The sequence below is a fragment of the Falco punctatus genome (genome assembly GCF_963210335.1).
Source record: "Falco punctatus genome assembly, chromosome: 6".
NCBI lineage: Eukaryota > Metazoa > Chordata > Aves > Falconiformes > Falconidae > Falco > Falco punctatus.
The window spans coordinates 67,200,681-67,217,934 of record NC_137585.1 but is presented as its reverse complement, the minus strand read 5'-3'; the positions used below and the strand labels follow the sequence as shown (position 1 = coordinate 67,217,934).

Below are 17,254 nucleotides of genomic sequence, written 5' to 3'. Positions count from 1 at the left end.
AAGGGTCAAAATCTAATACAAAAATAAGTGTTGAAGTCAAATTTATCCCATGATAAAGTCAAATTTATTCCATGATGTATTTGTACATTATGATGATTATATCCCTTGATTGCAAGTGTAAAGGAGTACTGGTTGGTTTCAGAAATGTATCTTCCTTTGTTTGTACAAGGCACTGGGAGAAGGGATAACACTATTTGATTTCAATACATTTGATATTTGGGGAGTCCTGGAGATAAATGAGTGCAAAAGAAAACAAGAAAAAATGGCTTCTGTCTACTTTTATGTCAGCATTTGAGGTTGGGGGCACTAGTCCACATTCAGGTGTGTTGTAAAAAATGCTCTGCCAAACAGTTGAAAAAAGAGGGGAAAGAAGGATAAAATAGTGACCTTTTCAGGTCATTCAGATTAGTGTAGGAAGCCAGTGAAGCAGAACCACATCACTTTGACTTCAACAAGTGCTACAATTTGTTACTCCATTCTAGCACAAACTTTATCGGTTTTGTTCTATTATAAAAGTAGAAATCAATGCAAAGGAAAAAGTCTTTCAGCTGAATGGTACCGACAGATTCACGCAGAGATTTCTCCTGTAACATTTTTTAAAGGAAAAAGCAACATTCCTTCCTACCAAATATGATGTTAGTTTCACCACCTCTAGCAAAAATAACACATTGTAATTTTATGGTTCACTTGCAGTGCTACTACACTTTCTGTGCTGTTGTGCAATATGAGCGTGATCTCTACTTTGATAATTAATAACGTCTGCTTTCCTTACATGACAAACAATGTTTATTAACCCAAGTTGCCTCATTTCCACAAGTTTTGCATGAGACTTCTAGGAAAAGTTTTAAAATATTTAGTTTTGTGCAACTTTCTGAAGGGCTTCAAGCTGCTGGGAAAGCAGATTATATTAGCTTTTGAATCTGAATAAGCACAGCTTATTTAAAATTCAACTTGTTTCTGTTGTGGATGCTTAAGTAGGGAATATACGGATAAGAAGGATTACTCTTACAGTGTGATGTGCAAAGTATTTTTAGGTTAAAAATGTATACGCTTTTATAAAGTGATTGAATATCTAAAAGATGTTTGTATTCCAGACTCTATAACTTTAGACTCCATCAATATTTGAAGAAATATCTTTGCTGTGTACTTTTGACATGAAAAGTGATACCTCTGTTTCTAATTATGGGGAATCTCAGACATGAAGAAATGAAGCAACCTGAAGAAATATCACAAAAGCAGAGCCAGGAATTGAATCTGGATCTCCTGAATGCTAATTCTGTGTGTTTTTATTTGCTGAATTAACCTTTTAGGAAAGAAATAATGTGTTTTGTTCAACATCTTTCATTTGACATTCTTACAGTCATTCTTTCAGCTCCCAATAAAGCAGCCATGTGATTTAGCAAGCAGCAAAAAGTTGCATATTCATTTCAGCAACTGTGAAAGAAAGCAGGTTAAATAAATTCAGTTTTTCTGGACCTTGAAACTAACTTTTATAGCCAGCTGATGAAATAAGAAAAAAGATGTGCATGATTCATGGTGCTGTGTAATGGTTGCCAATTGGAAGAAATGGGCTTGTAATTAAGAATCACATTTTCTGTTGAAAAATGCAATATGTTTTTTCAGTATTATAGGAAGACTGATTACATTCTTGATAAACCTGAGCGATTCAGGTAGGTTTTCACTCAGCTAGATTTACCTGCTTAAATATCATTAGACATCTAACCTATGCTATAGATCATAGATATCTAAACATCCTCTACAGTCAGTAAAGAGATGTATCTGCACTATAGCCCGAGATATAATGCAAGTAGTTGACTAATACTAAGGTGAAAAGAACTCTGTGTTTAGTGTTCGTGCAAGGGCTATTTAAGCCTCATGACCAAGACACCAGTTACACCCCAAGAACTCCAGAGGGGAGAGGAAGCCACAAGAGAAAGACGTGCCTTGTCACTGGGTGGAGCAAAGAGGTAAAAAATGAAAAGGATAAATAGAGAGATCTAAGACATAGCTGGTTTTCTATGTGTTACATTTCAGAGGCAGTTATTTTTGAAAAAATTGTGTCCCTGGAGAAAAAGACTGCTAAACACTTATATTTGACCTCTAAGAATCATGTTGTTGTTGCTCTGTTTATCTACCTGCTATAGTATGCTCTTTTCTTCCTTGGATGAAAATTTTGGTTATTAAACAAGGTTTATTAAGCCTTGTTTTCTGTCGGGTTAGAAAATTACCTTATTGAGCAGCAGATGTGTTTGTATAATTTTTCCAGGTTTCTGGATGCAGCCAGTGTTTTTTCAGTGGTCCCTACAGAATTTAAACCCAGCTCTTGATGCTACCAGTCAGATTTTGGCAAAAGGAAATACTGTACCAATATCTCATGATCCTCACACCAAAGATTCAAAATCATAAGCCTGTTTTCCAAAACAGAAACGAACTTTACAAATAAAATCCCTTTCCTTTTTCTTTTTTCCCAATTTGATGATTATTTAACTGTAGAAATTATCTGTATGAATAAATGTTATAGAAAGGAAAGTAAATGGTGGGGAAGGTCTGAGGGAGACTGAAATGCATGCCTAAATGCAAGTCTGTAGCGAAAGGGAAATAATTATTAATTAGTCCAAAGACTTCACATTTTATTTTTATTATGCCTTTATTATAAGGAAATTTAAACCAAAATATGCAGTGAAGGTTGGAATCACATTCCACTCTCTGGTGTTAATAAAAATATTATATTTAATGGAATGAACTGAGACCTAAATGTTATATGTTATTTATAAGGTGGAAAGAAATAAGGAATTTCAACCTGAAAAAGAATTGCATTTTGGTCAATGCAGCACCATAAGTGCTGCTATGAGCCTTTACAGTAAACTAAAGAGGAGGAAATGTAAATGAGCTTTTTGCTATCAAGGGGTCAGTTAAATGTGGACAGCTGTAGAACCCCCTAGGGATGAAGGGCAGCCTGAGTTAAGGAGAAGATCCAAATTAAAACCAGTTCTCAAAACTGTTACTGATTATTATTTTTTATTCTTCCTAAATGCTTTATATTCTCCATGTTCTAACACAGTAAAATTATAAATTTATGAAGAACACAGTTCCAAAACTGATATAGTCCACAGAATAAACCTTCTGATTCAAATTCATAACTTGCAGAGTACCGAGCATTTTAGGGTTTTGTTCCAGGCCAGATCCAGTCCTGAACATGAACAGCTACAACAGGCTACTTTTATTGTCCAGCAGTCAGTGTGAAATATTTGGGCTAAGCCCTATTTTCAGCTAGGTTTAATACCCTCAAATGACACGTGACAGCTTGTGGTGGCCTCAGCAAAAAGGGACAAAGACAGATCTGATTGTATAAAATCTAACAAACAAGATTGATAATGTGTTTTTTCCCTCATCAGTACTGAGGTACACTTGGGCACGAACATGTACGCTGTCCCCCTCTGTGTGGTGTGGCTTCTAAAATTAAATGAAGATACTTAGGCCCAAAAGTTGACAAAGCAACTCCTTTTTGAACTGATGGCTTCTCCCACTGCTGTGGCTGTGCAGGCAAAGTTGAAGTCATCTGTAGACATGAACTATCTGTGCCCATCCTTTCCCTAGCCATAGTCATTGGGACCTTCCTGCTGTGGCAGTTCCTACGTTCTTTATAGCTCCTTTGAAACCTCTTTTTGTAGTTTTGCCTTCATTTTTCTCGCACACTATCCTAAAAACAAGTTATTGGAGGTATTTCTCAATTTCACTATACATCTATCTTCACCTCTTTGCATTGGCTCCTCTTTGGCATACAGCTTGCAAACAGGTTTTGGTACCAAGGCTCTTTCTTTCCCTCCTTTGTCTAAAGGAATGTAGATTAATTTCTGCTGAATTCTATTTTCATTTCTTGTTTCTTTCAAATAGGACAGCACTCTTCCTAAGTACTAATTTCTCCCACCCCCCCAAAAAAAACAAAAACAAAAAAACCAAAACCAAATACAACAACTGAGAAAGATTAATAATGCTAGTGAAAAACTGCCTGATGAAAGTCTAAAATTACCAAATTGAGAAAACATAGTTGGTTAGTATATTTCTCAGATCATAGGTTTTAGGAGTCAAGACTGTGGGTCTTCTGCAGAAATTATAAGAGAAAAATCATAAGATCCTGAGAGCATTAAAATCTGGAGGGAAACATTCAAAGACATCTTTATGCTAAGACAAATTCCCGAGAATATCTGTGGAAAGAACTAGTTCAATGACACAAACTTAGAATTAAGTCTTTCCAAAAGTTAAGTGCCAGTGAAAGACATGTGAGTATACAATTTTAATTTTAGGGAGATAATTTAAAGATATTTTAAAAGCAGGATATTAGCCGTGGAAAATTACTGTCCCTTGAACTGAAATAAATAAAATATGACCTTCAGTATAAAATAATTCCTCCCATCTTACAGCTATTCAAACACTGAAGTCAATTGGTCATTTGTTGGGTGTTCAGCCCACAGGGAAATAAGCTCCCAGCTATGGCTGATCAAGATTTATGTATTTATAAATATGCACTTCTAGTTGGCAGACTTTCTTGATCAAGCACACCCCTTTTTTAGAAGAAGATGGCACATTTCCATAAAAGTGACAAGTAATAGTAATCTTTCTCAGACATGCTTCCATTCTGCTGAGTGTTTTAGTCTGATGATCTGAACATGGGAACCGAGTGCCAGATCTGCTGAGGTCCCGTGAATAGTGCTATGTGAGTAATGGTATTTCAGTAGTTTAAAACTGAAGATGAAGTTTCAAGGTGAATAGAATGTGAAAACGTTTTCCTCTTTCTCTGAAAAGGAAAAAAAAATGTTTCTTCTGAATGTACGATTACATTTATAGTGAACCTCAGAGGAAAGGTCCCAGTAGATCTACGTCAGATAATCTGGTCTGAGGTAGGCATGCAAAAATATTGGACTATGGGTCAACTTTATGCACTGCCTCATTAAAAAAAAAAAAAAAAAAAAAAAAAAAAAAAGGACTTTACATTCATGGGTTTTAATCAAACTGTGACATAGCTTAAAATTGGATGTCTCACATCTGGATGTCTAATTGCTGCTCTATTGGATCAACATAGGTAAGATGCACACTCTTGTTTTAACAGTTTTATGAGCCTAATCATTTCCTTGCTATTTCCATGAAAAGTATTTGTATCTGAAATTGTACAATCGATTCAATGTGAATTTGTCAGTAGCCAGGATACAACAGTCATTTTGATCAGTTCGTATGCGATTAACAAGACCTGACATCTATGCTATATGAGTTCCAGGAGTTTAATTTTGGATTAGTTCTAGTCTGATTCCCTGGACTGGTGCCCAGTAACAGTAGAAGCATGTTGGGTGCAATCCTGGAATGTATCTTCCAGTTTAGTTTCATCAGAAAGGAATCCAGTTTGCTTGCGTCTTCTCCCACTGCTCTGCAACACAGTCCAGGAGTGGTATGTGAATCAGATAATTCACTACAAAGCCATAGTCCTGACCAGAACAAAAGCATTCATGTAGGCAGAAGCACCCTTAGTCTGCTAACCTGTTTCTCCTCAGGCAAAGTGTTAGTGCAGTCAAAATGGGGTATAAATTCTGCAGGTTATCCTTCATTTCCTTCTATCACAAGTAATTCATACTACTCTTTTCTTTGGATTCATAACAACTACTTTAACGTAGGCTGCAAGTGAATCTTCTCAAACTTGAGCATCCTTTGAACTTGATACCAACAATAACCTCTGGTGATTGTTTATTATAGCACCAAGTATGAAATAAGAAGGGGGGCAAATGAAGTCCCAAACATTTCCAAGGGGAAAGCAATAATTTCAGTTACAAACAAGTCATTTTGCTTCCACTGACACAGTTAGAAAAAGGGCAGAAAAGTCCCTTGAGTAAGGCATGTTCAAGAAACTTCAGAAGTGGTACAGAGAAACTGTACAGGTTACCAACATTTGGTCAGAAATTGAAAAACAGCTAGAGCTGTGTGATGACAGAAAGGGCTAATCCAACCTCCTAAAATTCCTATTTATTTCCAGCAAAATGAAATAGCTGACAGGCGCTGATTAGAATTTGTTCTCGCAGTACAGAATCCGACTGTTAAAAGCTTGCAGAGCATAAGCAGACGGGCAACTGCCTACCGGTGTGCCCTGAAAGAGGTAATAGGCAGTGCCCTTCACCTGCAGCTGGGATGGGAAGGAGACTTCGAGCTTGAATGTTTCATATTTATCAATTCATGCACAGGCCAGGGGAGAGAGGAACACTTCTTATGCAGCAGAAGTTTCTGGATCCATGCTGACCCTAACCTTATGAAGAGGAAGAAGCTGATCCACCCTCATTCCATATAGAAGAAGCTCAGTCTTCATGCCGGCCTAAGATACATGGAAAGGTACATAGGAGGGATGTGAGTGGCAAGGGAAAAGGGAGGGTGCTTATCCAGCAGTAGGAGCATTGAGTGCCGCCAAAGGCTGCTGCAATAGGGAAGGTAGAGGGGTCTGCAGCTATGGGGACAAATGGGTCCTGTCCCACAGATGAAAAGAAACAACAAAGAGAAAGGCCCCTGCCCTCACTCCTGTCCCTCTAAAATTTCTTGGCGTCCATCTCAGTCTCCTTGCATTGAGCCAGCTCAGGACTAATTAATATTTAATTTGGTCCCTGACTCTTTCAGGCTCTCTCCATTCCAGGAGACAATTGGCTCCAGGGATACCTCTTGGTAGGTGGCACAGAAAGGTGGCACCCATCTTTGTCCTACACAGCCCTTCAACACTATCTCTGTAGGCTTTGCATCCTCAGAAAATCTCGCAAGCCTTCATAACGCACCTGATGGCATGCAATCACAAAACCTTGATTTTGTTTCATAAAAATGTAAAATTAGTGAACTGTAATGCAACCTTTGAGGTGTTATTAGGCCGTTTGAAACTAATAAAATGCACAGGGTGATAATCACTCCTCAGAAACTCAGGATCACAGGGAAAGAAACCTTTGGTCCATACTTTATGTAAGTGGATGTGGCCAGTCTGCGCTGCAGTGCATTAACCCTAAGCCGTATGGACACTGGTCACTTTGTGCCACTTGCTCCTGTAACCAGAAAGAAAAAATCCCCAAGCCCAGCACTGGAGAGGTGCCCTCAGCCCCACTCCCACCCCTGGCACACTTTGCCTGCCCTCACTTCCCCGGAACCAACTCTGCCCAACTTCACCTGTAAACCCTCGGTTTTTCACCACCTCAGAACTGAATTATTTATTGTACAGATAAAAAGAATGTGATCTCTATCCAGAATCAGTTTCACAGAAATTATTACCTGTTTGGGGGCAATTCCTGAAATGGGAAAAACAAGTGTAAAACTAAGCAGTTGTTTGTCCTTTTCTAACACTGTTAATAGAAACTTTTTTTTTTTGTTTGCTTTATTTCCTATTTTTCTATTACTAAAATAAAATCAGGATTTTGAACCCTGACCCAGGAAATTGTTTAACTGCATGCTTAACTTAAAGCACACGAATGCCACTGGTGAAGTCAGTGGGACTGTTTATAATCTGAAGGATAACTCTGAGGTATTGCCCTGAATTACTGGAACAGATGTGCTTTTTGTTTATTGTGTTTTCAGTTCTCACAAATGGTGCTACAGCTAACTTGACGCAAATCTGAAAATTCAGTTTTGGGAATTTAACTCATAAAACAGGGAGTTTTTTGAATTAATGTTTTTAGCATCTTCACATTTCTCACCAATAAAGTTATAATTTCAGGTTATTTGGTGTTCCTAGCTGTCCCTATTAATAGAATTTGAATCAAGTCATTTTGCACAACCAGAAAATGAAGCCAACCTGTTTCTGGCCTTTTTGGTGATGTAATAATTTGGCTGGGAAACCTTAGGAAAATATAACTGAAGGAATAAGACCTACACAGACTGCAGAAGTGATGCCCAGCAATACAAATGAGAGGGTTCTGCATTTCACAGACCACTTTTGTATTCCAGATGATTTAACAACTCCTTAATTTTTTAATTATTTTTATTTTTAAAACTTTATCATAGTATCTGCTATGGTAATTATGCTGAGCATCAACTAGCACAGCAACAACAGACTGTATAACTTGCTGTACTGTAAATCAGAGCTTCCCCTGGGCAGCCATAATTTGTAAGTCATTCTGGTTTTGCCTGCTTTAACTTTTCTATTTTAGGGAATACACATGTGCTTTGTGTTAGAATAGGGAAGTCACAGCAGACTAAACTACAGTCTATGGTCACTTTGCCTTTTGGGTCATGCCCTCCTTTGCTGTTGGAGGAAGACGGTCACTTATATAAAAACAAATTATGATTCAAAGAATCCCTGCAGAGAGATTAACCAGAGACGTGTGGTTTTCACTGTGCCCTCACCAAGTGTACAAAGTCCCTGTATAAATAGTCTTGTACTCGCCCAATTAGTCATTTCTAATCCTTGCCTTGCCCATTACATACAGCGTGGTTTTGTAAATTCAAAATAGACATGGTCCTGAGCCACAACATTTATAAGATCATGGCATCTGGGGGTGGAAAACAACTGATACATCATCTGGTACACCTCCCCAGCAGGGCAGGGTGGCCTAGTTAAAAATGCCCCAAATAACATGAATTTGACCACATCCCGAGCCAGCTAGTCCGCTGCCTAAGTCATCCTGCTGCCACGATGCTTTCCTTGATTTTTTTTTCTTGATACCTTGTTTCATAGATCCAGCCTCTCCCTTTGAATTCAGCTCAGCTATGGCAAGGGAATGAACCTCCTTTGCCTGAGGACTGCTTCTCCCATTCGTACAATTGCTCGCCTCCTGTTTGTTTCTATCTCATTGCTGTTCTATTGAATAGGGAAATTTGTGTATGTGAAATTTCTGCATCAGCCAACACAGCCTTAGGATTTTATTTTTGTTGTTTTTCTCACACCTGGCAGCAACACTACTGCACTTTTGCCACACAGATGTAAAACTGGATTTCTGAGTAGTTATTTTGATGACTGTCTCCATTGATTTTGTTACTGGAACAACATTAAATGACTATGGAGATGGCAGTATCTTAGCAGATGAGGGTAATAGTTGTGCATCCTTAATAATGATGCAAATGATCTTAACGTGCAGACAACAGACTTCACTGAGATAAAGTATTTACTTATCTAGCGAAGCAGACCGGCACTCCTCTCTCGTTTCCTCAAGGTTGTAATTTAAAGTATTAACTTAATGCTGTTTGATACACTGTCCAGTGACCTTTTGAAACATGAAGGTGTTGGCTCTTCAATGAAGAAAATGTTTTAAAGCCTCTGGTTTAGGTTTTGTGTGGGTTTTCTTTCTTTCTTTCTTTCCTTCTTTCTTTCTTTCTTTCTTTCTTTCTTTCTTTCTTTCTTTCTTTCTTTCCTTCTTTCTTTCTTTCCTTCCTTCTTTCTTTCTTTCTTTCTTTTTTCTTTTTTTTTTCTTTAAGTGAATTTGTTGATGGTTCCAAAAAGTATCTGCCTGCATGGATGTCAAAAGTGAAATCCAATGATAACAACTTTCTTCCTTATAAGAATAGAGCAGATTAAAAAAAAAAAAAAAAAAAAAAAACAAAACACCCACCAAAAAAACCCCAAACCAAACCAACCAAGAAAAGGTGTTTATGGTGTAAGGAACACCCAACTTCTGAACGCCAAGCCATACTTTTTGTTTCAACTACCACACAGCAAAGGGCAGTAAGTCAATCAGACAAGAAGTTCTCTTGCATAGGGACATCACTGGCTAGGAGGCAGCGCAGGTGCATGTGTGTGTGTGTGTGTGGATAAAGCAGTTAGAAATACAGAAATGGATTTCTTTGGGTTTTCTCCTTTGCAAGTGATGATCTGGTTAGTGTTGAGGTTTCTAAAGACCTCAAAGGAAACAGACTGTTCAGTTCCCACCACAGTAGTCACCTCATTCCTTTGAGATGTTTGGACAGAACTGGAAATGTTTGAGATCTCCCACACTTCTTCAAGCTGTCTCTGGCTACAGCGAGATCGGCCACTGCTCACTAGGAATTGCAGCAACATATTGGGGATTTGTGTGCTTCAGTACTCAGTGCCACAGTACCTAAATGCCTGACAACTCTAGAGGGGTTCAAAGCAGGATATATACCTAAAAACATCTTTACACCAAGGAGAGAACCAATGATTTAACCACTGTGAAGCAGAAGCACGTCAGCTAAGCTTCTTTCTGTATTGTGGTTGAATACAAACAGCGCACTTCCAAGCACGCTTCATATTAAATGCCCAAAAGTGTGTCTTTAGATTTCCTTCATCTTTCCTTCAGTTTTTGGACCCACGTTGCTGTCACAAGAAATCTAATTCATTCCTGAAAGCAGATTATGTCCCACTGAAGCAAATCACAGCATATACCAGTTCCTGCTCTCTGCTTTTGAGATCTGTTATGGTGTATGTCTTCCACTAATAGGTATAAGTAAAAATACAAACTAAGTGTAGCCCAGGACTTGGGTCCGGACTGATGATGTCATCAACTTGCTCAAGTTGGAATGTGGAACCCATTAGTGGGTAATAAAACTGGAACTGATTTTCAAATATTTGCATCAAAATGCATTTACAGCTTTAAAACCTGCAATTGATTTTTGGTCAAAATGGTTTATTTTATTTGCAAATGCTTTCCATTTCACCTTTAAGACAATAATTACATTTTAAAATAGCCATAGGTTCCATATAGAAAATTTGTAGTTTATATCTTCATGTGTCTGATCAAGGAAAGTAAACTTCTGTTTACAGCTGTCTCCGGTGATGGCCAGACCACTTCATTCTTGTGTAGAGAAATTAACAGCGAGGAACCAAGGCAAGTAAATGACGCCTTTAAGGCATATAATATTGTTCTTATATAAGTGGTGTATTGTTTCTTTTTTAAATAGTGAAGGATCAAGAAGCAATCAGTTGGAAGCAAAATCATTTCAAGAGAGAACTACACAGTATTTACATTGTTTATTGGAAATTAAAAAGTGCATCATTAATTTTTAATAAAATACATTCCTCATTCTGAGTTAATAAGAAATATCTGATAGCCATAATTACTTAATATTAGACTTTTGACCATTACATTTTTATTTCCCACTCAGTGATTAGTGGAAAATGTGACATGCCATATTTCATCTTGATCTTCAACAACTAACTGTTTTGGGTTTGGTTTCTTTTTTTTTAGATACTTCAGTAATTATTTAGTAGCAAAAATATCATAAAAAATACATTCCCCTGGAGAAAACAGTAATTTGATTTTCATCCATAACTAACCGTACAGATTGCTGTGACCCATGTACTAATCATAAGTCAAGCACATGGAGTTGATTTCAGGAATAAGATACGCTGATATGCCATTTTTTTTTAGTACAACCTATAAAGAAATCCCTTTAGAGGTCTGCATTTGAAGAAAGAAACATTTATTCCACCTGGTTTTTATAGGTTAACTGAAGTATGTGACCTATGTCCTGAGTAGTATTGACATTCACCTGTAATTAGTCATAGAAATGACGTTATTGCTAATAACAATGTTCCAAGGGCAGGATGTTTCCATATTTACCTGTCAAAACCCAATCTTTCTGGAATTAAGAGGAACGTAATTTAATTGAGATTTTTTTTTCTTCCTCCAGAGCATTAATTTACCATGTAATTATGTGGCTAGTTTGAAGTACAGGTTCATGTTCAGTCAAACTCTTTTGCTTAATGAATATTGTCTAAATTTGATCTTGGATCAAAGAGAGAGTGCACTGTGTATAAAACAAGAGAAATAACAGTTCCCCATCCTGGAGACATTACATATAAACATATCTACTTTTAGGCAGGGTTAGGATCCAGCTTTTGCAGACAAAAGCAAAGACCTAAAAAATTTCTAATGTGAAAACTCCATAGGAGGACCAAGTTTTATTATTATTTCCTGTTATTTCCTTGTATCAAACCGGATCTAGCAACGTTCTTCTGCTATCAGTCAGCGTATCCTCCTGAGGGTCAGTGGGGTCATCTGAGCTGTGGTTCTGCTCCTTTCATTGAGAGAGATCCCAGAAGATATTATTGAGCGATTACTCACCTGTTGAACTAGCTTTTTCATGTTCTCACTGTTTCTTGTCATCACTCTTACTTAATGTGCCCACAGATTTTTTTATGGGTTGATGGGGAGTGATGAGGTTGCAGTACCTGCACCATGCTGATGGCACGCTGTTTTGTGCTACCATTTCTTCCAGTACTGCTGACGCAAGACAGCCAGTCACCAGTTTGTAACGGAGACCGGAGCAGACACGAATTCCCACCTCAAAGGCAGAGATAAGACAGAGATAACAATTACATGATATATAGATCTTTCCTTCATCTTTTGCATCTGTTGTGAGGATTTCTGGATGGTAGAATTTGAAGGCTGATGTGTCAGTAAGAACTGCAATGCTCAGTGGATAAGTAGTGACATAAAAAAAGTTTTACAGATGAAGTACTGTAAGAGAAGTTCTGGAAGTGTCTTCTAAAACTTTGTCTACTAAATAAATGAAGATGCAATTACCCATGCAATACAGCTACCAAAGGTTACAGTACCAATGCAGAAACAGGCACTGTCACCTGCACTGAAGGTCACACAGCAGCTCTCAGGGCTGCACACCTTCCTTCCATCTGCAGGCACAGTTCTGTAAAGAAAGAGGACTCCTGCCATGGCTCACCGTATTGTCATCAGAAGGAGGAGGCAGCCTTGTAACTTTAAACCTGGTTTTAATCTATCTGTTACAGTAACACATGGACCACCCCAGCTTTAAATTTTCTTAAAACTTCATTTTACTTTATAGTTATAATGTTTAGAATTTGTTACTGGTGATAGTAGCTGCAGATCTACTTATTTATATCGTGCTCCTGCGTTTACATTTCACTCTATCAGTTAAACTTAAACCAGTTCACACAATATGTCAGAAGCATTTTAGACAGAGTGTTTAGATTTACAGGCTCAAGGACTTCATTAGAATTGCTCTGGATCTGCAGCGGCTGTAGCAAATCAAGACTATGGGTCACAGACTTTACATAGCAATTCACAATTAATTTGTAGTTCTTTTAATGGACTCCTTTACTGTACATCAAGAATGTAAATGTACACAATAAACATTTTTTTTTCCGTTTCTATTAAGAAAACTTGTACTCCTCTTTAGGACAGTGTAATTATGGGGATTCTACCCCAGCCATCAAATACAGGGATTGCATCTGAATTTTCAAATACTCTTTACTTAAAAGTTTCCAGGTATATGTGGTTTTTTACTCATCTGTCAGCACTTACTTAACTGGAGATTTTACTACCAGACTAAATTCAGGTTTGACAGAAATCTGTTGTATTTGCCTTATTAACAGAAAATAAGCAGCAAATCCACCTTGTTTACTCTCCAGAGACCCAGCCCTCTGCTATATGCAGGCTCCACAGCCCTGGGGCATCTGGGTTTGTACTCATCTAAGACTGAATCCTAATATTTGAACACCTTTGTTGCCATCCTTCCACCTACTGCTTAAAATCCTTTAGGAAGAAGCCTCTCAGAGCACCCCTTGAGGCGAGACCTATGCCTATTTAAATGAAAAGATGCTGAGGCAAAGAGCTTGACTGCCTTGCCTGAGGCCACACGTTTTTCATGACTTGAAATTGTTTGTACCTTTCCACTACTTGCTTTGCATCAAAACTTGTGTAAGGCTGCAAGGCTTGCAATCATTATACAGAAATTTGAGGAAAATAAAGTGAGGATTCACCCTGTGAGAACATTAATTTTTCTTAGGGGAAAAAACCCAAACAAATCAGCTTCCTGCATACACCAATACGTGAATTTTCCCTTTCTCTTCTGTTCTGCTCCATCTCTTCCCAGCACAGGCGTCTTTCCCCATGCTCAGCAGCCTTTCCCAGCTTTCCCATGCTGGCACCTCTTGCTGACAATCAAAGTCTTAACATCGAGTGGCAGCTCCAGCTTCTGCTTCTGTGCCTTTGCTCCACCGCCCTTCCCTCTGCAGGCAGGGAAGGAGCCTGAGGCACCCACACAGCCCACCCTGCTTGAGAATCAGATTTCAGACAAAAAAGCTTTGTCCTTGGGCACAAATATGAAAATCATCTTGTTCGGGTATTTCTGACTCTACTGGAGCTCCAGCACTGGGTCACGTTGGGTTTGTGGGGAGCCAAGGATCTGTGTAATGGCTGGGGATGTGTGGGATTAGAAATGCGTGTGAGTGCATGTAAGCTCACGTTGGCAGGGAATTTTACCCTTATTTGTGTGTCTGTCTTGTTTGAATAGGCCCGCTGCATCCTACATCTTACCTAAATACAAAATAAGGCCCTTAGTTTCCAGCAGCTCCCTTGTCCCTTCCACCCCCCCAGTTCCCATTCCCCAACTGGAAAATGAAAACAGAACTTTACAGTTGGGGAAACTGCGTTGAACTTGTCATGCTAACTTTGTGGTACCACCTCAGGATGCCTGAAGTCTAACTATTCCGTCTGTTGAGCATCTACAGCCTTAGCTGCAGGCTGGGAAAATTAATGAATAACACCCTACTACAGTCCGGAGATGTGTTCTAGGGAGGCAAGATTTTGGGGTTTGCACCAACGTTTGCTTTATTCATTGAACATGGTTTTAGCTCACATTTGGATTTTTTTGTCCTTTTTGAAAATACATACATTCAATTAGGAGGAGTGTGAAGTTTTCCTTATCAGGATCCTCCAAAGAAAAAAGTCCATTTAGACTATCTCAGAATGGGAAGTGGTTTTAAGTTTTGCAGACTTATGTTGAGAAAGAATGAGTCTTTGACAATTGTAATAATTGTCAAATTAATATTAATAAAAAACTTTTTTAAATGGTCGTGGGTTTTTTTTATATATAAAAATGCAAATATTTCATTTAGAACTCACAGAACCACACCCAAAAGGAAACTAAAATTTTCAGAGACTCTTCACTAAACCTCAACAGGCACCAGATCATGCTTGTTTACAGCAGATTTTAAGTCAGATGCAGAACATTTGTATGCCTCAGTACTACAGAGAGGTGCTAATAATAATAACCCCACTGGGTAGATGACAAACTCATCCACGCTGAGGTCAGTGCTTGGAGGCAGAGCCTTCTCCACTGGCGATGGCTCAAGCACACATGCTGAGCCACTGCCAGGCAGCTGACACATCAGCATAAAATTCAGTACAACCTGCAGTGGTGTGCAAGAAATGTAGCAAATATCTGTGTGATTTACCTCTTGCTCCTGTGGTTTAACTGCTGTTGGCACGGTTTCCAGCTGATTTAAAGCCAGCCCAGGTATGTGTACGTGACCTGCTGTTGGAGAACTAACAGGTAGACATGACCTCCTCCCTGCTCCTGATTATACAGCCTGCAGGAATCCTCGGGCACTCTCATGATTTGCTTCTGTCTTTCCAGCAAAGTTGCTTTTTTTTTTTTTTTTTCCTCTGTCCTAGCAGTTCATATGTTTTGTTCTTCTTGAACACATCTGTCTTCTCCCAGAAGACAGCTTCCTTCTGTCCTGCTATTACAGTTATTAGCATTTCACGATACTATTGTGCTGGGTTCTTTTCAATTTGCTGACATACAGAAAGTTTTTATTAAATCTTTCTCTCCAGATATCATTATCTTGTGTTGGCTACCAAATTTGTTTGAATGCATTATTGTCAAATGCATATATTTTCTTTTCTTTGTGGTTCTTTGTCTGGATAAAACAATGAGACGTATAAAGACTTAACATGACTTTAATGCTCCATTCCATTAAAAAAAGTGCAATTGTTAATGACTAAAGTGCACCTCACAAAATTCTAAATGATTCTGTGAAGTGTTAATTCTTTAATAAAGGTATTCCATACATAGTTTTATAGTCTTCATTTATAAAAATTCACTTCTTGCTACAGGTATATTTTTAAGTTACAAATGACCTGAAAAAGAGATGTATTTGATATTTGTTAGCTGCAATATAAGAGGCAGCTGCTTGACACTTGTAAATCTGATGCTGTTTATCTTGCTATAACAGTGCTCAGTGCTTTGCTCAGGCTTTTTTTTTTTTTTTCTTTTCCTTTTTTTTTTCTTTTCCTTTTTTTTTTTTAAATACTGCCCAATCCTACAGGCATCTAGTCAAATAAGTAATTTTCCTGACGTGTATAGATGAGCTAACATTCCAGACTTACAGACAGTTAAAATGTAATAGGGAGAAGCCACTGTGTAAAACCACATTGGAAGGGGGGGGTGGGGGTCGTGATGGACCAAAAAAAGCTGAACCTTTTCCTTTAAAGTAAGAAAGGCTATACAACTGGAATCTTTTTATTCTGATCCACTTAGTAGCATGCTGTTTAATAACTCTAAGTGATAATGCACTTAAACAGTTAATTCAGGGGTTGATCCTCCTCTAAAACTGAGCTGGGAACAAAAGCTGATATGACTTTTGGAAAGGCAGGGAGGGGAGGAATTCTGACCCTTCTCCCGATGCTTTATAACGTGAAACCACCAAGCAATTGAGGAATCGGTGCACGGCACGTGGATCAAAACGCTTCCTACAAGCAGCCGGCACTGTACATTGCCTCAACCCTCCCTGAACTTTCTCAGTAAATACAGCAGCCTGACAGCCCGGCTTCCCCGCTGGGTGGATCCTGCAACTCCAGGAGGGAATGGCACTTCTTGTTTTTAATTAGCGAAGGTGAAAGGTGAATTAAAACTAGCTGTTTGGCAAGTCAGAGCAAGGGGCTGGGTTCTGAAGAGCACCAAAGAGGAGGGTGCTTTCTTCTTTTTTTTTTTTTTTTTTTTTTTTCTCCCTCCTCTGAATGAATTGCCTTGCAGGAGGGACTGAAAATACAGCTTCTTCCTGAATCCACTGGCAGAGTTACTAAAGAGAGCTCAAGACACAACACTGCAGAGTAACGCCTCGGAATGTCCTCGCACTTTATAAACAATTGTCCTAGGGAGGGAATATTTTTACATGACATTTGCACAGCTTGAGAAATGGCTAGCCGAGGCTGTGTGCTTCTCTGATGAACACTGAATTTCCCGTAGAGATACCCCACAAAGTGACCAAAGACAGAGATCCAACTGCACTGGGAAAGTAGAAGTGGAACTTGGAGCCTTAAAAAAAAACCAAACAACCAACAAACCACCACCAAAACAAGAAACAAACAGCAGCAGTTAAGTGAAGAGAGCAAGAATTTGATCTTGGGCAGGATGGCATGTACCCAGGACCTTTTAATCCTGGCACTATATGGCTTGTTACTAGAGCTACCGACTGGATGTCATGCAACAGATACGAGGCAGCCAAGGTTACGTCTGTCACATAAAG

General features: G+C 38.6%; 1 protein-coding gene across 1 annotated transcript in view; it reads left to right on the top strand.

Moving 5' to 3' along the window:
• Positions 1-17,254, top strand: part of SEMA3E (semaphorin 3E) — a 175,859-nt gene that overhangs the window by 16,175 nt on the left and 142,430 nt on the right. The window contains exon 1 of the mRNA XM_080392038.1: positions 1-17,254. This exon is cut by the window's left edge and continues 16,175 nt beyond it. Within this exon, the coding sequence (XP_080248164.1) occupies positions 17,140-17,254 (115 nt within the window). The 5' untranslated portion in view covers positions 1-17,139.